Below are 24,315 nucleotides of genomic sequence, written 5' to 3'. Positions count from 1 at the left end.
AAGAGGCAGCTCAAAGTCTCATCTTGTTTTACCATGTTATCTTCATGTTTTATGTCTGTCATACCAAGCATTTCATAAAATTTAATACATTTAACCAAAAAATGTAATTTAGACCTGCTATTTGCAAGGTTCTTAATATAATAAATATATTAAATATAAAAAATAAACTTCAAAACCATCCTGAATTGAGAATTATTATCCTCATTGTGTTAATAGGGAGACTGAGGTTCAGAGACATTAAGTAAATTATTTAAGGTCACACAGTTAGTACGTAGCAGAGTTGGAATCTGAGCTCAGGTCTATTTGCCTCTGAATCCATGACCTCTACTAAAATTTGTATCCCTTCATAGGGTCTATATTGTGGACATAAAAAGACAGACCTGCACGGTAACAGAAAGTATTATTCAAGGACATACATTATTATAAACTAAAGTAATATAGGTGTATTATAAAAAAGGCCCTTAAAGAACATATAATGTAATAGAAACTATAAAATAGAGTAGAAAGTGATTCCAAAAGAAAGTTAAAAATAAAGTGCTATAGAAGTTCAGGGAAATTATTAGGAGGAAATCAGGAGGTGGGGGAATGGGGGGGAAGGTCATCGGGATAGACTTCATGGAAGAGCTGAGGATGGGGAGAATGTTGACACAGGAAGGAAAATATTCGAAGCAAAAAAAAAAAATGATCCAATGAGCCAAGTCAGAAGCAAGACTGCTTGAGGCTGAGTGGATGGTTATGTTCAGGTAACAGCCTGATTTGTAAAGTAAATTTCTGAAAGAGAATAGTGAAAACTAAGGCTAATGGTAGTCTGACATCAGGAGGACCTCAAATGCCTCCAATTCTGCTTCTAATCAACACTGGAGAGATAATAGGAAGACAGGGTCATGAAGACCTGGTTCATTACATATTCCATCTTTCCAGTTTCAGTCTGACTTCTACATCACTCATTTTTTGACCAACATATGTAGTCTTTAGGCAACCAGAATACTTAAAGTGGCTATTCTAGGATTTCTTCTCTGTTGAACACTTCTTATGAAATTCTTACCTGTCCATTTTATCAACAAACACTTCCCATCTTTTGTAGATTAGTGAGACCACGAAAAATAAGCCCTTTTGTACCTGACTTTCAACTAGTGATTTTAAATATTTTTCTTCACTCCTCTCTCTAGTCTCAACAAACAACAAAAAACCTTCCTCCTGAAGGCACCCTTCCCACCTAAACTCTAGAATTAATCCCTTCATCACTTCCTCTAGAAGCTGGTCGATCCTTAGAGTATCCTCCCCTTATTGCAGGATTTGCAAACTCCAACGTAAGAAGCAGCTCACAGATAAAACAACGGGTATGAAATCATTTCTATTGTAGATCAATCGTAACATCTTTCTCATAGTGTCTTTCAAAACACTCTCAGACAAGATGAAACTGTTCGCTAAACCATAAGCAGCCACTTTGCAACCTTTCCTATATTACATCTTCAGGCCCTATCTTATATTCTGTTTTCCTGTCTACGTTCCCCATTAGACCTAGTATTTTGAGGGCACCAGCTATGTTCATTGGGGAAGAAAAACATATAATTTATCATAATAAAATGTGCTAAATATTACAATTGAGCTATATACACGGTGCTATGGAAAGGAAGGTATTATCTAAGATGGCTTTTCCTTCAAAGACTGACATGAAGCTTAATTTTGATGGATATTTAGGAGCTTGCTGGGCACACTCAAGAAGAAAAGGGCATTCTGGCTCAAAGAAGCAGACTGTGCTTGATTTAGAGGGATTAAAGAATAGGATGTTAAGGAATTGCCAAGTGTTCCTGTACAGACAGAGGACAGGCACGTGTAAGAATGCAGCTGGAGGTGAAATTAGAAAAGGAAGCGGGGATAAGATCACAAAAGGAATAGGGAGCCATTTGAAAGTTTTGATGGGGTAGCAGCAGCATCTCTTGTAACCATGTAGAGCATGTGTGGGTGGGGTGTGAGAGCCAAGACTAGGAGAGTATTGAGGAGACTGGGGCAGCCACAGGTGTGTTAAATCATGGGTCTGCGATTAGGGGAGAGAGCTGAGAGTTATTTAGGAGAAAGAACTTGGTAACTGGACGTGGAGAAATCAGTAATCTTTCAGTAGCTTCTGGCATAGGCCATTGGATTGCTTATGGTACCAAGACCAGAAATATAGGCTGGCTCTGGCCCACATTAAAATGAGCTCCAGATTCCTTCATTGCCCCAAACTCTGTTATTTAACCCCACCCTTATACACTTAAGCCTCCAGTTTAATGCAGGTCCTCACTGACTCACACATGTCTCCTAGGTAGCACCCCAAACAAATCTCTCTATCCTAATCCAGTATTTCTCAAAGTCAGCTCTTGAGCCTACCTTATCAGAATCTCCTGTGGTGCTTGATAAAAAGGCAGAGTTCTTGGCCCTATCCCAGACCCCATGAAGGGCAAAACCTGCATTTTGATACTTTCAACTTTGGGAACCACTAGCCTGATCCAGCCTACCTACTACTATCAAATTTATTTTTCTTAAACCCTGCTTCCCTCATGTCACTTGCTTGCTCCAACTAATTTCTAATCTTCTACCCAGACTTCAAGATCCTCTTTCAACTTGATTTTTGAATCTTTCCAATTTACTTTTTTGTTCTTTGTTCCAACAAAGTCAACCTCATCTCTCATTTCCCTCTTCTCCCCCCACCCCCTCCCAAACACAGTTTGGTTCTTTCTCCAAGCCTTTGCATTCAATATTACTTCCACAATCTGCGAGCTTCTCTATCATCTCTCCTCCCCAGTCAAATCCCAGCCACCAGATCCTGAAAGTCTAGAAATGTGCATGGAGTTTTCTCTAATTACTCTAACCCCACTTCTCTCTCCTGCTCATGTATTCCTATTACACTTACAATCAGCTGGCACAATTTAAGGTTTGATTATTTCAACATATATTATTGAAACTATAAGGTCTTATCTCATTCTTATTTGCCAGTCATCAGTGTGCCTAGCACAGTTCTTGGCACATAATAAGCACTGAAGAAATATTTGTTGATTTTTGAAATCATCCCAAAAGATGAATGGCTTTGTTTTCCCTTAAATGTCACGTGAATTCAAAAAGAAAAAAAAAGAGGACTTCAATTTTTAAAAGCAAAACAAATGTAAATATATTTACTATTCTAGATACCACGGTACCTGATGATGCTAAAGATAATGTTTCCTGGCCTGTTTTTGAAATGCAGACTGCTTAATCATGAAGGCAAGGTAATTACAAATAGCTCTTAATTACAATACAGGCCACTTTTGGTGTATTGGTATAATAGTGTATCATGTAATTGTGGCACTGAAATGCAGTGTCTGTAGTAAAAGAACCTTTAGAAGACAGCAACAGAAAGAACCTTAAAAGATAACGCAAGCCAATCACTTCAATTTATCCACTTAATAACTGAACCTCAGAGAAACTACATGACTTGCCCAAAGTCACAGAGCTGATGAGTGGCACCCAACAAAGACAAGCACGCAGGTCTCCTGACTGAACATCAAAGGTTGCTCTCGTTACACTATGTGCTTAGGGATACTAAAGTCAAAGTCAGATACTTCAATAAGAATTCCTGTTAGCATAAACCAACCTTTTATGAGTCTCTGCCTGCCATCCTGAAAAACTGAGGTAAAACACACAGTTTTATCAGAATCATAAAGACTGACATGGGCACAATTATGAAAAAAAGAGAAAAAAATTTTAAAAAGAAGTAAAACTTTCTAAGACAGAATATACAAGCATATTCTACTTCTAAAGCATTTCCCAAAGCCACAGGAAAAATACTTACCATAGCTAAATTCTATTCACCTGATCTTAATATTCACCTCACTGTTTTGGTAAAATATACACCAAAAGAAGAGCCCAACATATAAAATACTATAAGCAAAAATCACTCAATCCCCAAAAGCACAAATTCACTACTAAGGGTAAAACACATCTTTTGTACTCACCATAACTTTACTTCCAACTATCTGCATGCAGTGGTCAACGGAGAGTGGTTATGGTGTAAAAAAAAACAAACAGCAACAGTATTAGTAATCAGAAGCTTTTCACAGAAGTTAAGTGTTTAGTAAATTAGTAAATAGCTACCCCCATGTATACTTTTAATACTTTAGATCTAGAGGCTAACACAAGTAAATCAGTATTGATTTCTACCATATTTCAAAAATGTGTAAAGTCTGCAGAATAAAGATTCCCACATAAAAGATTATTACAACTTAAGGATTTTTTTTAAAATTTTCTGTAATGGGCTTCTCAGGTAGTGCAGTGTAAACATCAAGTAATGCAAGATTAAGTATAATCGGGCATCAGATATTTTATCAGCCCACAACCCCTCAAAAAAATTATCACAAGAAAATCGAATTTTTTCCAAATATTACTTTTTTCTCTTTCCTTATTTTAACAGGTATACTATTAAGGTTGAAATTATGTATTTTAGAATATAAATGTTGCATTTAAAGTCATGCATTAAGTTAATAAATAAACTTTAGGTTGAAAACTGGAATATTTTATATTGTTATGAATTTAAGGTTTAAAATATTGTTTTATATTATACTTGAAAATTACAAAGCAGATAGATTGCTTATGATTCTAGTTTTCTAGATCATCCTAGAATTTCTATTATAAGAGCACAGTTTTGTATATAATGCAAAGACAAAGAAGTAGTTTGTATTTACACATAGTTATTCATAAGGAGGAAACAGTTCAAAAATTACAACCTCGACTGAGCTTTTCTAACGGTTAAGAGAAAAGAGAATTTCTGAGAATTTGTGTTTAAGAAAGCAAGAAGTAAAATCATAGTCCTAAAACATAATTTTATACTAAAATCCAATCCAAATCATTGTTATCAGTTTCCTACACTTGAATATCAAGCAATGTTCAAAAAAGGCCTAATCCACAATTGAAAACCATTAATCTGATAGCAGTTTTATTATCACTATGTGCTGTTTTTCAGCTAGTACTTTAAAAATAAAAATCAAATATAATTGAAATCCCAATAAGAATTCTAAGTTTAACAGGATACTGCAAGATACAAAAAGATAATGACAGTTTCCCAGTAAATTATTTCAGAGGAATCCATGAATCTCCAAATAGAGAAGTAGCTTTCTTAAATATTCATTCAACAGACTATTTACAGGCAGTGATTATTTAGTTGAATAAAAGCTTCTGTGGTGCCATTAACCACCTTCTGAATTGAAAGATATGCTACTGACCTAAATTATTTCCTCCCACCAAAAAGACAGAGATCTTATTTGTCTCTTGTTTATTTCGCACAGACATGAAGCTAAAAAAATGAATGCAAGCCTTCTTAACAATTAAGGCAGGTCTATACTCGGTGAAACGACCAGAATACGGCCCATTTAATGATTCATTCCAATTGCAAAATGATTGCATTTAGCTAAAGCACATACAGCAAAGAGATTAGATGAGACAAGGAAAGCTAAAAGAAACTGGTTTGGTCATGTTTGGGTTCAATTGTTTCACCATATCTAGGTGATGCCTCGAAAAGATCTGAGAAAGAAAATATCTGATAATGGCAAAGGCAAAACCATTAATATATGTATACGCACATACAAGTAGATATACTACAGCTCTCAAATGCTTATTATATGGGTCAATCTAAAAAAATTTAGAGATGTATTTGGTATCACTATTTTGAATTATTTCCTATTGAGAGTTTTTTAAATCAATGATACCTTTCAATGTATCTTCATGAAAATATAATTTTACATATTTTTAAATCTCAACTTCAAAAATTGCTATTTAAGTTAGAAATAAACTAGTTTCTTAATATTCTCATAAGGACATTGACATCTGGCAAACTAATGTTAGGATTTCAGTGACTAATTTTTCCTCATATATAGGAAAAATTATAGGCTGTTAAAAAATAACATGCAACATTCCCTCTAAGTCACTGATTTCTTGTGCCTCTCAGGATTATGAATTGATATGACAATGTTGCAATATTAACAAAGCTTGGTTTTCCATTTCTGAAAACATATGTTGGAGTTTTGAAAACAAAGGCTCTTCCAGATTATCTGTGGCCAAATTATCTACACATACTAACTACCCTAGATCAGGTCCATAACCGCACTTGCTACAATGAGCAAATGAGTACAGCTCCAGCAGAGAAGAGGCTCTTTTCCACTCCCTTAAAGTCCACTCATCACTGACAGAGTTACTCAAGCTACTTTTTCCTTCGCATTCACACAACTTAACATTCTCTACTAAGGAACTTGAAAAGGAAAAAAACTAAGCAACAGTTTTCATCATTATCTTTCAATTTCCTTTATATTCTCTTATTTCAGGCTAATTTTGGCATAGTCAATTACACAATAAAAGACTCTCCTTTGCTTTAGAAACAGGTTTTGAGCCCAAACCTGTGTATTAGTTTCATGTTGCTTTACGGTCCTTACCCACAAACCCAGGAGAATGACCCACGTCTCTTACTGAGCTCATATTTTATTTGTTTTTCAATTCCACACAAAATGACTAATGCAGGTGTTAAAGGTGGAAATGTACAATTTATGTTTAAATTTAACTGTAATTTTCACACATTTTACATATGACTACAAGACATTTTTCCACCATGGACTGTAGTCCTTAACTTTGCTTTTACTTCAAGACGAAAGTTTTGGCTACTTGTAAAGCATTTTCATAAAGAAGTGGTTACAATCATATCCACTTTAAAAGTGGAAACATTTTTAATCAGTGTATCAATATAATGAAAAAGTAAGCATAAAAAGGTATGACAAGCAAAGCATATCTAAAGCCTAATAAAAAACAGCAGGATGGAAACCTTGGTTACACATAGGTAAATGGGCATAGGTTAGGTTATAATTTATGCAAATGTTATTGTCATGATCACGAAGAGGTCAAAAGATGAGAGGATGGTTTGTCACTGAATGGCATCCCTATCACCTTCAAAAGGAAATCACATATGCAATTTCCTTTGTTTTCGCCACAGAAAACACAGCACTAATGAATGTCTCCCCAAAGTGAGAAAGCTTTAAAGCATGCTTATCAACAGGCTTTCTTTCATCATAATATTTGGTCCATGAAAAATATTTGCAAATAAAATGTATAACCTTAGAGCTCTAATGAAAGTTCTGTACACACATCAGGTGCTCCTATGTGTGCTAAAGGAAGCAAATAAGGATCACATACTAAATAGTTATAGTACTGATTTTGAGCCTAACACCTTAAATATAGTATTTTCATGTCTTTTGAGAAACATTCACTTTCCATGTTTCAAATAAAGCAATTGTAGAGAGCTCATCCAATGTTTACCCAAAGTTTAGCATTTTAATCTTAAAAATGAGTCTATAAATTAAAAGTGTGCATCTCTCTGGTCAGTTGAAGAGGAAACAATAGGATAAGTGAAAACAAGCTCTACATAGAGATAGAGTCAATATCAAAAGGTTAAGGAGTAAGAGCTTCATACAATCTTGATTATATTCAGTCCCACTTACACAAACAAAAACAACAAATGAGCCAGAAACACTAACAAAATCTTACCATTAAAAACACCACATAATTATTCATGTATTATCATCTGTACTTTGCACTCAGATTTAGCTATATAGATTTACTAGTGTATTTGCCTTTAGGTATTTGAAAAATAACATTGAATGTACACCCTGCACTTCCTAAAGCATTTTACTGTGAACAATAAGCTGACTACAAAAATGAGGAGATTCATCAGAATTTCAAAGCAAAACCTATGCCTCACCTAATTCTATTGAAAACGATGCTCATGGCAAATTTCACTTATCACTTGAAACATATTTCTGCCCTTGGATACCAGAAGCAAATTAAAAAACATGCTGTTCCTCTGCTCTGGCAGAGCTGCAATGCGTTATGTTTAAATAGTTCAGCATTCAGATTTAGCTTGCTTGAAGTACAATATGGAATCAATACAATTGTAGAATTCAGGGCAAAATGCATCAGTAATTGCCACTGCAATTACTGTACTGAAATAGCATTAATAGGATAGCCAAATAACTTTAGAACATATTTTTCCACTGAAGAGCTATTTTATTCACTGGTCAAGTTTTTACATTTAAAATATGTATGTCTTACATGTAAATGTGTTTGTGTGTGATATACATATTACACAAACATAAAATCACTGTGTGATACATACATACATACACACATGTATATAATATATAACAAATATAGTGATGTTATGAACTCTAAATGTGAAAAGCTTCTTCTTTACAGAAATGTAAAAGATATATTTCACCATTTCAAAAAATACATTTTTTCTTACAAAAATAAATCAAACCTGAAGACTATTTTTGGAAGCACCTTAGGAAATGAACAAAGCAACACATTCCATTAAAACACAAAGATTTTCCTGCTGAAGACAAGTCTTTTCAATGAACCCTACTTTCAAGTCTTTTGAGACTCGCACAGATTTCATTAAAGCTCCTATTAAAAACCCTTCTTTATGTTAAATTTAGCTGTATAATAACAATTATGAGGTAGTTTACATAGTTAGCATCACAGAAAATAATGAAAAAAAACAAAACTGCTTATTAAAAACATGGCTAAAAATTTCATGCAAGCAGATACGGGACATATAGCTTTAATGTAAACTTAGTTAAATCTTGTGACTAGGCTATGTTTGTATCTTCTCCCTTAAAATCTGAAATGTTCATGTAACAAACTGTGTATTAAGTGGAATACCTGCAAATTGCTGTCATTTGTTAGTAAGTGCACAAAAACTCAGCCCCAAAACTTACTGGATTAACTCAGAGCCCTCTATCCTTAGTCTGTCTTGTTTATAAGAATGGAAGTCTCTCTAATTAAGAACAGTTTTGAAATATATACAAAATGTATTAAAGTACATGTATATGCTTCTTTTACGAAGTCTATATAAGTACATTGAGGCAAGAAGTTGGAGAGCCGAGATTTGTTTCTTTTTAAGCAGATAACGCTAAGCTCATTATGTGGGTGCCAGGAGATTCTCACTACTTACAGATTTGGCAGTAGCAGAAATATACTGGACGACCATCTCACGCTTGGTGGTAAAATCTTTGTTTCGTAAAGGAGCTTTTCGTTCTTCATTAAGGTTCATGTCCTCCTGTTAAAAAGAACATTTATTGTGAGCATTAGCAAATTTCTGCTTACGAGTTTCAAAAGTGATTAGTAAATATTAAACAACAAGGTCCTACCATATAGCACAGGGAACTATACTCAATATCCTATAATAAACCATAATGGAAAAGAATATGAAAAAGAATATATATATATATGTATGACTGAATCACTTTGTTGTACAGCACAAATTAACACACCATTATAAATCAACTATACCTCAATAAAATAAATTTTAAAAAAAGAAAAAGAAAAAAATTAGTATTTTTTATCTTAAAATAGTAAGTCATGCTATGACTAACAACAACCATCATTTTTCTGGCTCCTTCACTATTATTTTTCACTCTATATACCATAATCTTATATAAACTTTACCATATAATCATGGTTCATATCACTACCTACTCAATAAATGAGCAGAAAGAAAAAAACTTTTAACTATTTCATAGAATAAACTGGCAATTTATAGTATAGATATACATCATACCTTAGCAAAGCTATTTATTTACACTGATAGCAAAAATAAACAGATAAACAAACACTTTACTATTTGGCATATGTTCTCGTAGGATCATTATTATCTAGAAGAGCAAATATGATTTGTAAATTAATAGGAAATATATAGCTACAATATGTCACTGAAGAAAGATTCATGAGAAGTTGCTGAATTTGGAAAAAAGAAAATCAGAAACATAGTTACCCGTATAGGGATAACAAAAACTACTCACTGTAGAGAAAAATATTGTTACGACAACACATTGTTTTGAGGTTCAATAAGCTTTAATTTGGTTGGAAATCTTCCTTTATATTGTGATACACACACGTATAACATTTTCATTAGACAAATTATTTTTCTTCATTTTGAAACTCATGTTAACCCCTGCAACACATTAAGACAGGGGCCCCCAAACCCCAGGCCATGGCCTGGTAGAAACTGGGCCACACAGTAGGAGGTGAGTGGCAGGTGAGCAAAAGCTTCATCTGCCGCTCCCCATCGCTCGCATTACAGCCTGAACCATACCCCACTTCCCTGTCCTTGGAAAAATTGTCTTTCACTAAACCAGTCCCTGGTGCCAAAAAGCTTGGGGACCGCTATACTAAGACACCCTTGAAGGGTCACAAAATCACGTTGGAAAGGACTATGCTTCAAAAAGTAACATCAAATGAAAAGACAACCTACAGAATGGGTGAAAATGTTTACAAGTCATATGTCTGATAAGGGGCTTGTATATAAATTATAAAAAGAAGCCTTACAAGACAACAGTAAAAAGACAAATAACCCAAATACAAGTAGACAAAGGATTTGAATAGACATTTCTCTAAAGAAGATATACAAATGGCCAATAAGCACATGATGTTCAACATCATTATTCATCAGGGAAATGCAAATCTAAATCACAGTGAGGGCTTCCCTGGTGGCACAGTGGTTGAGAGTCCGCCTGCCGATGCAGGGGACACGGGTTCGTGCCCCGGTCTGGGAAGATCCCACATGCCGCGGAGCGGCTAGGCCCGTAAGCCATGGCTGCTGAGCCTGCGTGTCCAGAGCCTGTGCTCCGCAACGGGAGAGGCCACAACAGTGAGAGGCCCACGTACCGCAAAAAAAAAAAAAAAAAATCACAGTGAGATAACATTTCACTCCCACCAGGATGGCTATGACAAAAAAGGTAATAACAATTGTTGGTGAGGATGTGGAGAAATTGGAACCCTCACACACTGCTGGTGAGAATGTGAAATGATGCAGCCACTTTGGAAAACAGTCTAGCAGTTCCTCAAAAAGTTATACTTAGCGTTACCACATGACTCAGCTTATACCCAAGAGAAATGAAAACATCTGTTCACATAAAAACTTGTACATGGGGACTTCCCTGGCAGTCCAGCGGTTAAGACTTTGCCTTCCAATGCAGGGAGTACAGGTTTGACCCCTGTACTGGTCAGGGAGCTAAGATCCCACATGCCTCAGGGCCAGAAAAACAAAAAACATAAAACAGAAGAAATATTGTAACAAATTCAATAAAGACTTTAAAAATGGTCCACATCAAAAAATCTTTAAAAAAAAAAAGAAACTTGTACATGAATGTTCATAGCAGCAGCAGCATCAGAGTGGAAACAATCCAAATGTCCATCAAGTGATGAATGGATAAACAAATGTCCTATGTCCATGCAACTGAATATTATTCAGCCACAAAGAGGAATGAAGTACTGATACATGCTATGGCATGGATGAACCTTGAAATCACATTATGCTAAATGAAAGAAGCCAGTCACAAAAGGCCATATATTGTAAGATCCCATTTATATTAAATATCCAGAACAGGCAAATCTATAGAGACAGAAAGTGGATTAGAGGTTGTCAAGGGCAGGGTAAGGTGGGGATGGGAGAATTGGGGTGTGACTGCCAACATATACGGTGTTTCTTTTGGGGGTGATAAAAATGTTCTGAAAGTGATTGTTGTGATGGTTGCACAGCTATTTGAATATATGAAAAAAACACATTGAACTGTATACTTTAATAGGGTGAATTTTATTGCATCTGAATGGTACCTCAATTTTTTAAAAACAGAAAAAGAAATCAGTATTTTTATCCCTTTACTTGCTTAGTAATTCTAACCATTACTATTTTTTAATCAAGTAAACTAATAGGCCAACAAAGAAAAATACTAAAATTATTTTAAAGATTCATATGTGAGAATGTGGGGGAAAAAACAAAGGATACAAAGGAAAAAACAAAGGAAAAAACAAAGGATAAAAAGTAATCAAACTGCATCAATTGAATAGTAACTTCAGTGACAGCAAGAATCTCATGATCTATAGTTGCACCCACTGCAGTGACTCCTATGATGATTAATTCACAATCAATACTTATAAATTTCGTGTATATATACCTATCCCCTTTGATAGGCAGATGAAGGAAGGAAAGGACTTCCACGTCCTTCACCTTGAAATACTATACCTCTATTAATTCAGCTTCAGATTTTATGGCTTTATTGGCAAGTACATCATTCTGCTGACTCATATTGTGTTTGTTTCCATCAAAACCCCCTAAATACTGCTCATGTATAATGGACTATGTCCCTACCATCTCATAACATTCTGGTTAAATTATAGTCTCCTGCAAATGTAGTTAGCATGAATCTGCATCCCCAAGTAGAATCGACTCTGGAACGGTGACAAGATTGTATTTGTACACGTCACAGCCAGGCTTAACAGTGTCACCTTTGGCAGTCTCTAGGTAGAGAGTTTGCTCTCCTTCCAGTGACATTTCTATGTTACCATGTACCTCTAATCCAATTTTTAATGGCACACACTGCTAAGATCATGCTATCAGACTAGAGTCATGGAGGCAGGCAGGACATTAAGCGGGATATGGAGAATACAGACCTCAGAGGAATGTCAAGATTAATTGTGATCATGAACCCAAGTCTCGTGTATATTAACTAGCCATCAAAGAATGCTAGCTATTAGTGTTATTATCACTTCCCTGGTCTCATTTCTTTTTTTTCCTGTAAATGGCCTAGACCCTTCTTTTTTTGTTTTATTTTTGTTGGAGTATAGTTGACTTACAATATTGTATTAGCCTCAGGTTTACAGCAAAGTGAAGCAGTTACACATATACATATATGCACTCTTTTTTTTTAGATTCTTTTCCCATATAGGCCATTACAGAGTATTGAGTAGAGTTCCCAGTGCTATATAGCAGGTTCTTATTAGTTATCTATTTTCTATATAGTAGTGTGTATATGTCAATCCCAATCTCCCAATTTATCCCTCCCTGCACCCATATCCCCTGGTAACCATAAGCCTGTCTTCCACATCCATGACTCTACTTATGTTTTGTAAATAAGTTCATTTGTACCCTTTTTTTCTTTTTTACCACTTTTCATCTTACCCCTTAGGTTTGAATGATACAAGCTTGTTTGCAGTTTTTCTACATACACTATGCTGTTACACACTTCCATTGCTTTGTTCATGATGCTGTTCTCTCTGCCTAGAATGCTGTCAACTTCAGCACCCTCTTCATCTATTAACCCCCATCTTATCCCACCTCACCGCACCCCACCACACCCAAATCCATATCGGGCTAACTCATGTACTGCTGCTAATTCTTCAGATTTCCCCCAAAGCATCTCATTTAGAAATGACTATCTTCATTCTATTCTTCCATATTAATTTCCTATATTGTATCAATATAAGCTAACTGAGGGAAGAAACTGGGTTCCTTTTTTCTTTGTATTTCCAAGCAAAGAGTATGCGTTCCTGGAATGCACCAGGCATTTAATAGATATCTGTTGAACCAATGTGATACTTAGGAGCTTTTCTCTAAATATTTTAATTTGCTTTACCACAAACACAAAATCCACAAAACCCATTAATTTATAATTTAAAATCCATTAATTTATAATCTTAAAATAATCAAAGATAACTATAATTGCTGTTCATGCTAGGGTATATTTTTAGGTACTAGGGTATCATTAGTTTATTCTCTTCAGGGGTACAGGTCCCCTCGAGATAGAAGTTAAAGAATACTTGAATAATTACTATTGAGAAGCAGAAGGAAGAGGGCAAGCATTAGATGGTGAAGTGAAGTTCAGATTTAAAAACAGCGAGTGGAAAATCCAGCCTTAAACTGGGATCAATGCATGTTGCAGAAACAGAAACAGTTACTTTATAGAAAATATATAGACATTTTTAGCAACTGTATAGAAAGAAGGAGCAAGTATTACTTCTTACAGAGGAGGAAAAGATGTAAAAACATAAAGGGTTGACATTTACCTTTCATAAAACAAGTGAGGAATTTTAAAAAGAAACGTTCTAGCCTTTCTAGTTCTAGTAGAGGAATTATCTATAGAGCAAAGCCACAAACATTTTTTATACCTATAAATCTGCTGCATAGGTTGATTGGGACTAGGTACCATTCACATGAACAATGACTCATCTTATTTTTACAGAAAGAAGCAGCATACTACTAATTAGGCAGCTAATACTTCCAAATCATTAACTCCAGCTTTATAATACAATCATAAAACTAAATAGAGCAATACTCATAATTCAATATTAATTCTAAAAAATGTAATTGAATATGAAACTACTAAACATACTGAGTATTTTTCTTTTTAATTGAAATATAGTTGATTTACAATGTTAAGTTTCAGGTGTACAGTAAAGTGATTCAGTTATATATATATATATATATATATATATGTATATACACACACACACACACACACACACACACACACATAAATATTCTTTTTCAGATTCTTTTCCATTATAGGTTATTATAAGATATTGAGTAGAGTTCCCTGTGCTATACAGTAGGTCCTTATTGGTCATCTATTTTATATATAGTAGTGTTAAACACACTGAGTTCTTATAGTACTCAAAACACAAAAGCAAGCTTTTAGTGTATTTAACATTTAGTTAGTACTTCCATAATACATGAGAAGAATGTGGTATTTTGTAATTTAAGAAATGCTGAAGTAAATAACTGACCACTTATAATATTTGTATCAAGCCATGTTTGTAAACACTAAACCATTTTATCTCCTACCACTTATGCCATGATGCAATTTTCCTATTATAGACAAACTCCTTCACTTCTTCAGCAAATACACATTGTATTCTTAAAGTTATAACTAAGGAGCCGTATAAGAATAGAGTCAAATGAGAAGGTTAAAAGTTGAACCAGCTGCCTATTCATTCATTTGTACTCTCTTTCATTCATTCATTCTCATTCTCTCTCTCTTTCTCCCTCTCACCCCCCAGTAAATCTTTAAACAGGTGACAGTACAATTTTTTAAACTTTCTCGTGTCCTAACATCATTTTCTATTTTCCTAACCCTTCCACTGTTTTCCTCACTTGTTTTATGAAAGGTAAATGTCAACCCTTTATGTTTTTACATCTTTTCCTCCTCTATAAGAAGTAATACTTTCTCCTTCTTTCTATGCAGTTGCTAAAAATGTCTATATATTTTCTATAAAGTAACTGTTTCTGTTTCTGCAACATGCATTGATCCCAGTTTAAGGCTGGATTTTCCACTCGCTGTTTTTAAATCTGAACTTCACTTCACCATCTAATGCTTGCCCTCTTCCTTCTGCTTCTCAATAGTAATTATTCAAGTATTCTTTAACTTCTATCTCGAGGGGACCTGTACCCCTGAAGAGAATAAACTAATGATACCCTAGTACCTAAAAATATACCCTAGCATGAACAGCAATTATAGTTATCTTTGATTATTTTAAGATTATAAATTAATGGATTTTTACATTTATTTCTTTTTTCTTTTCTAAAGAAACGTTCATATAAAGATATGCTCTATAGATAATTCCTCTACTAGAACTAGAAAGGACAGAACATTTCTTTTTAAAATTCCAATAAAAGCATCAGGAATTTTCTACATAAGTAAATAAATGGCCAATTGTACCTGGTATTAATTAACTACCTCATGTCGTCAAATGATCCAGTTAAGTTTACCTATATAGAATGTAGCAGCATAACATATAGAAGTTTACATGGAAAACAAAGTTAAAGGGGAAAAAAAATGTCCAAATACATTACCCCTACAAATGGTATGGAGGCAAAAGCCGGGGCAAGCAAGCATGAAATTAAGTGAATGTTACTGAGTACTGCACAAAAAGTCTTCAGCTATTTCTACTTTCAGGGCCAATTGGAGGAAACTACAACTATGAACACCTACATATACCTCTTCACCATCAATAAGGTAAATTCAGAACATCTATTTAGCTATTAGGAAACCCAAATATTATTTTTACTCTCCCATAATCCTTAATCCTGAGCTCAACATGGAACCAGTGTCCAGGGTCCAAAGATTACTTAAAGGATCCACTGTGGTTTGTGAAATATTGATGTTTATTCAAAATACAAGAAAATAAGCTTCAATATTTAACATGAGAATAACACTGAAGCCCTCACTGGATCAGTAGGTCCAAATGGTACATGAGGTATCTCAAGGGAAGAGTGGGGTACTCACAATGCATATTTTTTCACTGTCAGTGTACTGCAACGTACTGCAGTTTACAAGTACCTGGTTAAGTGGACTTACAGACTATTTTACCAAGTTTTAACTAAGTCAACCCTCAAAACAACAACAACAAAATAGAAAAGTAGCTTTAAAAGATTCTTGCAAAGACAACAGATTGAGGATAATAATACCAATAATGCAAGTACAGAGGAACAAGAAAATACTAGACTGTTATATCTCCTACTCATAGGTCTGAGCCTTTCATCGGTCATATCATATGATAAAAGTAATAAAAGTATAAGGCTGATAAGAAGCTGGTCCCACAAGATTAAAAATTAGTAAGGTAACTATCTGAAATATGCATGTATATCAATTATCACTGATGACTCTCATTTTATGTGCATATCGCACCTTAAAAATATTAGCTAATGATAGTATAAAGCTACCTCAAACTTGCAGACCATTTAAAATCCAAACATCTAGACCATGAGGAAAGCTTTTTCAACTTTCTCAGCAATAATTAGAATCATGTGATACGCAATACAGTACTTAGTGAAATTTTGTAAACTTAATGACACATGTTTAGAAGACTCTTTTGAATGTTTTCTTTCTTTAATAGCAAAAGACAAAAGGTCTCATGACACTGGGGGAACACTTGGTAGAAGCAGCTGAAATAATACATGCAAAACAACATGGCAATAAACTAAAACACATTCCTTTGTCAGCAAATACTGTCAGAAGACACATAGAAATCATTGCTGAAAATTTGCTAAAACAAGTATTAGAAAAATTACTCAGTGTGGGAGGTTTATCATACAGCTGAATGAAAATACAGCTGTTTTTTCTTTTAAACAACTCAGCTTATATTATTTGCTAGATTGTTCCAATAATGAAATATAAAAACTACTTTTCTTTGAGTTGCTAATGGAACAATGTAACAGAGAAAACATATTGCCAAAATAAATGATTTATTTAATAAAAGGATGTTTTATGAAAAAACTGTAAGTGGGAAGCATTCCTGAGTAAGGAAGGTTAGCCCACATATAAAATTGAAACCATTGCAAGAAAGAAGTTGAAATCAAAATACACACAGTGGTATGCAGAGTCAAGAATGTAGGTGTTTTTGTTGTTTTTTATAAAAGCAAGATATTTCAAATACTGTAAATACTTACAATATTTTAAAATGAGACAGGAAGTGAGCATGAAAACATGTATCTTACAGAGAGATTTCCAGCTATTTCATGACAAAGTATTTTAAAACTTCTGAAATTTCACATGACTTGGGCATTTTTCATTCACAAAAGGACAAGTAATCCCTTAAGAGTTAACAACTGGTGAGAAAGTAACTGCTTTTCAAATGAACTTCATTGAAAAAGCCACACACTGGCAGACACAACTGCCAGGTGGGTCTCCTTCACCCTTGCATGACTCACCTCTTCTTTCTTCTTCCGGGTATTAGGTACAATGTCTGCAGCGGACATGAGTAGACAAACATGGGGGCGGGGGTCTACACATTAAGTATGTGGAAGGAAAAATGCAAAAAGCCCATGTCCCTGATGACATCTAGTGAAGCCCGTTTTTTAAAGCCCATTTTGAACCAATTTATTCACAAATATAAAAACGCAACACTTCAGATTAGTTCCAAGAACAACTGACCGTCATCAAGGGAGATGGAAATTTACTAGCCGTGGTTCAGCAGGAAACTTTTGCTTGATTCATGGATTGGACTGAGCAAAGTTAATACTATGATTTAGTAAGTGTTGCTAATGATGTTCTCGTTCCACTTGGACCTATGCATCGTTGTCAGATTTATGTTTCAACTATAACAGACATTAAACCAAATATCAAAATAAAATGGACTCGGAACTAAACCTTCTAATTAGTCTCTTTTTTAAAACAAGACATAAAAAATAATGACACACTGACATTGCTCTCACTAAAAAGTTATTAATCGCGACAGCAAAGGCTTTTGCACCATTAATAAATAAAATAAACTCATTTTAAATCATTTTAAAATCTTGTTCATTGCATGTTTTTCTCATTCTTTTCTATGTCTGTATTTTATACATAGTATTAGTACATACATATATGTGTATATTTTATAAATAAAACATATTGGTGTTACTTGCTCAAATATATATATATATATTTTTCCTAACGGGATAGGAAATTAGAAAGTTTAGAGACTACTACACTAGTCCAGATGTTGACACTTTTACTATAAAGGGCCAGACATTAAATGTTTTAGGCTTTGCGGGTCACAGGGTCTTTGTCACAACTACCCAACTCTGCAGTTACAGTGTAAAAGGAACTATCAACAATATGTAAACAAATGGCTGTGGCTGCATTCAACAAAATTGCATTTATGAACACTGAATTTCAGATTTTCATGTGCCCTGAAACAGTCTTCTTTTGATTTTCTGCAACCATTTAAAAATATAAAAGCTATTCTTACCTTGGGAGTCATACAAAATAAAAACCTAGAGGCAGGGATAGTGTCTTTGCCATCTTTATGCTCCCCTGCACCTAACAAAGTATCTGGCATTCAGTAGAGAGTTGTCAAATAAACTTCTCCATGATACAGAAATATGTCTTTGCTTTTCCTTTTTTTTTTCCCCACAATTACACCTTACGTTCTGCCATATCACCTCTACCCTTGACAGCAAGGATTTGCCTTGAGTTGCTTGCTCTCGCGCTCTCTCTCTCTCTCTCCCTCCCTCCCTCCTCAGAACTTAGAACAGTACCTGGCATATAGAAGGCATTGGACCTTGATGAACTAAGTCATTCAAACTCTGAGAACACTTTAATGTCAAAAAAATAAAGACTGAAAATTCAGAAGTGACACTGGGTTTCGTAGTATATTCAGATCTTCTCCTTTTCCTCCCTGAGCCCCTGTGCTGGCTTAAGTACTCACAGTAGCCTATTCACAGCTGTCCTATTACCATGGAAATCCTGTGTTTACTTGCTTGCCTCCCTGACTAAATTCTGAGCTCTCTGGGGGCAAGGGAGGAACTGGATTTATCTGTGTACCTGCAGCATGTAGCACACGACCTGGCACACTGCACATATCAATACACGGTCGTGAAAATGCCTTCATGGCAAAAAACACTAGTGGAACTTTTCAAACAGAAAAAATACCTTAGGAAACATTTCTATGTACAAATCAAGAACAGAATCAGTGAATTGTGAAGTTTATCAGCTACAATCAGAGTAAATTTACAAACCTAGTTCCCTTAATTCCTCTTCCTGGGACTTCTATCCTACTACTCCCTTATTTGTGAACTTTTGGTGAGAATTATATTTCGGAAGGAAATTTAAAAGTGACCCAGATTTAGCTAACTTTGAGACCTGTTTACAGGGTAAGTTTTGTTCCTCCTTTATATGCTTTACTTGGGAATGTGTGTAAGAAAATAAAATGACTAGAAATTGATGCTGGCGTTCTCTCAGTCCAATGATACAGAGTAAGGATATTGGAAATATAAATGTAAAAAATGGAAAGTAGGCTATCTAGATAATTTCTAAGGATCTAGCCATTCCTGAAAATTATTTCCATGCCTTATTATAGATTTTAAGACCTATTTTACCAATAACTTATTTTACAGTAACTTAACCTTTAATTAAAATTACTTATGCTGAGAGCACTAAAAGGTTCTCATCCAAGCTAACCAACTCCTAAAAGACTGCTGTTGGGTGAGAAAGAAACCCATGACAGCAGTCAGGGGAAAACAAGGACAGCACCTGGGGTCCAAAGTCAAACAGGCTCTCAAAACTGATGAAAGGCAAAAGTGATAGAACAAAATGAAAAGCTTTGGGATTATTTATGAGTTCTACCAGATGGAATATGGGACAGATAATTTAATATTTATTGCATATGATTGTACAATCATTAAATTATGCCCAAAATGCAAAATATATTAATGTAAATTGCTGAACAGAAACAAAGTATAAAACATCACATTTGCATGTGGAATCATATATTAAACATTGCCTTTAATAACGGAAGTTGAAATGAAGTGTGCCTAGAAATTAATCATAAATCATTAATCATCACTAGCCTCATCTTTTGTATACAATTAAACTATTTAATTACCTATATTAAAACACAGTCCTTATTGACATATCTGTAGGACTCTAATGTAACCAACGCCAGCTGGACTTCCACTCAATAGATCCTGTACTAGGTAAAAGAAATTAAATTCCAACTTGAACTTCTAAGACATCTCTGTATATTTATTTTTTAAGCTTAAAATGGAAATCCCCTATCCCCTAAGCAAAAAAAAAAAAAAAAAAAAAACAGTTTTAGAACAGTTGCATACAAAAGGGAAATAATATTCAAAAGGAAATGGACAGAGGGGGAAGGGTGAGCTGTGGCAAAGCGAGAGAGAGGCAGGGACATATATACACTACCAAACATAAGGTAGATAGCTAGTGGGAAGCAGCCGCATAGCACAGGGATATCAGCTTGGTGCTTTGTGACCGCCTGGAGGGGTGGGATAGGGAGGGTGGGAGGGAGGAAGACGTAAGAGGGAAGAGATATGGGAACATATGTATATGTATAACTGATTCACTTTGTTATAAAGCAGAAACTAACACACCATTGTAAAGCAATTATACCCCAATAAAGAAGTTAAAAAAAAAAAAAAAGGAAATGGACAGTGTCCAGACACATTTCTCTCCTTGCTCTGATTGCATTATTCAAAAATGAGCTATCGCTATTAAACATTTAATAGTCCTTAAGCAGTATTCTCAATGTACAAAGACCAGTTCAGTTATTCTCAGTAAGCTCAAAGGCTATGATACCTTAACATGTTGAATAGTTATTCAATTACAGCATTATTAATTTCCGTATATTTAAAGTGTAAGGGAGAAGACATTTCACCAGTCCTAATTACAGACAATACAAAATGTCTCTGATTAACATGAAAAAGATAATAAATATGAACCTCATTCAAATTTGAATTGGGGGTTAAAGGTGATATGTAATATTACAATAGTTCAGTCATCTTTTAAAATTACCCTCCCAAAAATGTGGAAGCAGTATTGTTGTCTTGGTCCTACTACCTTTACCCACTTGTGGAAGATTTGAAAACACGACTGGGCAGAAAAGGGGAACAGGAATCTTTTTTTTTTTTTTTTTTTTTCATCTATATGCTTGTGGGTTTTTTTTTTTTAACATCTTTATTGGGGTATAATTGCTTTACAATGGTGTGTTAGTTTCTGCTTTATAACAAAGTGAATCAGTCATACATAAACATATGTTCCCATATGTCTTCCCTGTTGCGTCTCCCTCCCTCCCACCCTCCCTATCCCACCCCTCCAGGCTGTCACAAAGCACCGAGTCAATATCCCTGTGCCATGCGGCTGCTTCCCACTAGCTATCTACCTTACTACGTTTGTTAGTGTGTATATGCCCATGACTCTCTCTCGCCCTGTCACAGCTCACCCTTCCCCCTCCCCATAACCTCAAGTCCGTTCTCTAGGAGGTCTGCGTCTTTATTCCTGCTTTACCCCTAGGTTCTTCATGACTTTTTTTTTCTTAAATTCCATATATATGTGTTAGCATACGGTATTTGTCTTTTTCTTTCTGACTTACTTCACTCTGTATGACAGACTCTAGGTCTATCCACCTCATTACAAATAGCTCAATTTCATTTCTTTTTATGGCTGAGTAATATTCCATTGTATATATGTGCCACATCTTCTTTATCCATTCATCCGATGACGGGCACTTAGGTTGTTTCCATCTCCGGGCTATTGTAAATAGAGCTGCAACAGGAATCTTAAAGAGCAAGTATAGTTTATCCCATGCAGGTAAATATAAAAATCATATAAAAACGAGTGAGGGTATTTTTTTCCACTCCTGGAAGTTTTAATAAAAGAACCACTTTCTAATTTTCAATTAATAGGCAATGACCACACTCCAAGTACAAAATCCAGTTTTACAAACTACTGAACACATGCTGATAATAAATAGTGTGTGCTCCATGAAAAAAGCAGTCATCTAAAAGTTTCAAATTTAGAGCTTTACATCCATCAGCAATAGCCATGGATACCCTTACTCAGAAGATCTGTCTATACTTGTTTCCTTGAGCAGCCACAATATGAAAAGTGGCATATCAATGCATAGAACAGATGTCATTGTCAATGGAACGTTAGTAATCTACTAACTCACTAGTAAAGTAAAACCTAACCATTCAGATCTTTCAGTTAACTGGACTCATTCCAGGATTTTACTTGGCTATAAAGTGTCAAGTGGTGTTTAAAATGAGCTATTAGTAGTTAAATACAAGTTACAGTAATCAAATAAAAGAATTAACACTTTTTTAAAAATCTGTAGTAATTTCAGATTGAGCCCAACATTGCCCTATTATCTACATCTACAAACCTGTACAGGGAGAACTTCTGTTGACAAATATGATCCTCAGACATAACAAGAGTTTCAATTATCAGAGTAATAGAGGATTTATTTGAATATTGCCTTTCATTACTTAAGCCTTTCACCAAAAGTTTCACCAAAATATATCATCCCCCAGAAATTCCAAATAATAAATTATATTAGCAATTTTAATGTAATATATTTCTTGTCAAGCGTCTCATACTCTGTTACTGTCTATAATGTGTTATTTTATGTAATTATTTTAAATGTTTCACTCCTCAAGGTATGCTATCCTAAAACACATACAAAGTGTTTAGGCCCAATGGTCTAAACATTTGTGGTACTCTAAGTGTAAAAAGTCTGAAAACAGGAATAGCACAATGAAGGATGAGAATCAAGAGAGAAAAGATTGTCATAATAGCCATCAAGTAGGACAAGTACATCTATTACATTATTTGTACATGGAAGGACACCTACAAAGAATGAAATAAAAAAGGGAAATTTCATATCTGGAAATCTACTTCTGACGACTTAAGTGTCTTCTCCCAATCAACTTTGAAGATGGCATTTTAACAGTTTTCCAAAACTAAATTGTGGGCCTCTTTCTTTTCAATCGATGCTCTGGAAAAAGACAACCTTCTGTCATCAATAGGAAACAATCCATCCATCTCGCTTTACCTGCGAGGCAATGTATCTCAGAGTTGCCTTCTACTTCCACTTAGTATGCGTGCAAAGAAAGTGTATTAATTTTACATTTAGCTTAAATGAAATATTATTAAAGATAGAGATTACCAAAATGCCAATTTTTTAGATTTTTATGTACCTAAATTTAAGTTTGAGCTCAGCCCCGTATTAGCTAAGGCAAGTTACAGAACCAATTTCTTTAGCCTCTCTCTAAGCTTTAATTTCCTTATCTGAAAAATGCAGTATAACTATGTTGCCTTCTTTGCAGCACTGTCACAAAGATCAGCTGAAACAATACATGTAAACTGCTCAGTTACATGCTGGGCCCAAGGGTGCACAGTAAATGAAAGCTGTGAAAATTCATAAAATAAGTTGTTCACTTAACCTGATTACAGACAAACTGAAGATAATAAAGAAAATGCAAAACGTTCAATGTACAAGTAGACTTCTCTCAAAGAAGAGATACAACCCTTAAAAAGTTTTTTATTGATCTTTTGTTGTTACTTTTAAGCAAATCATAATTGTCTGATTTCCTTTTCCAACATTCCCATGGAAGGAAAAATTCTCATTAGGGAAAATGTGGCACCAAGTTGTACCTTTCTTTAAGTCACATTTATGAATCCACAAACAAATCTTTTTAAAAACATAACATATTTAAAGAGGAAAGTGGTAATTTGTTGATGAAACATTAGAATTAAAATTCAAACCACAAAACGGAAATATTGTAAAAGGTTTGAAAACATGGTAAATGCTGTACACAAATTGAAAAAATTTATAAGTGCCAGGAATCATTTTTGCTTACAGCTATCATCATGTAAAAGGCATGTGTGTGTCACTGAAGCAAATGAAGAGGGTAGTAGAGGAAGATATTGAAGAGGTAAAGTGGGGATCAGATCATACAGGGCCTTACAGGCTCTTATAAGGATACTGGCTTTTGTACCCTGAGGGAAACAAGAAGCCATAGTAGAGATTTGAGAACCCAAGTGACGTGACATTGTTCAGGTTTTAAAAGGGTAATGTTTCTGTGTTGAGAATATACTGCAGAGGGTCATGGTGGAAGCAGGGAGACCAATGAGGAACTGTGTTAATCCTAATAGTTCTACCAGTATTGTAGCAGCCTAGGTGAGGCTTCAACCAGTATGGGACCAG

The 24,315-nt window shown here is 34.8% G+C and overlaps 1 protein-coding gene across 6 annotated transcripts in view; it reads right to left on the bottom strand.

Annotated features, from left to right (window-relative positions):
• The window catches only part of DIAPH2 (diaphanous related formin 2), an 889,270-nt gene that overhangs the window by 797,128 nt on the left and 67,827 nt on the right, over positions 1-24,315 (bottom strand). For 4 of the 6 annotated variants that reach the window (XM_082864620.1, XM_082864621.1, XM_082864617.1 and 1 more), the window contains 2 exons: positions 9,008-9,112; positions 3,972-3,992 (listed from right to left, as the gene is read on the bottom strand). In XM_082864620.1, coding sequence (XP_082720746.1) covers positions 3,972-3,992; positions 9,008-9,112 — 126 coding nt within the window. The remainder of the gene's footprint in view (positions 1-3,971; positions 3,993-9,007; positions 9,113-24,315) is intronic. The other 2 variants (XM_082864622.1, XM_082864618.1) reach the window with 1 other exon arrangement.

Source organism: Leucopleurus acutus, assembly GCF_964270905.1.
Source record: "Leucopleurus acutus genome assembly, chromosome: X".
Lineage (NCBI taxonomy): Eukaryota > Metazoa > Chordata > Mammalia > Artiodactyla > Delphinidae > Leucopleurus > Leucopleurus acutus.
Note: the sequence above shows the minus strand (reverse complement) of the source record. Positions and strands in the feature narration are given on the sequence as shown.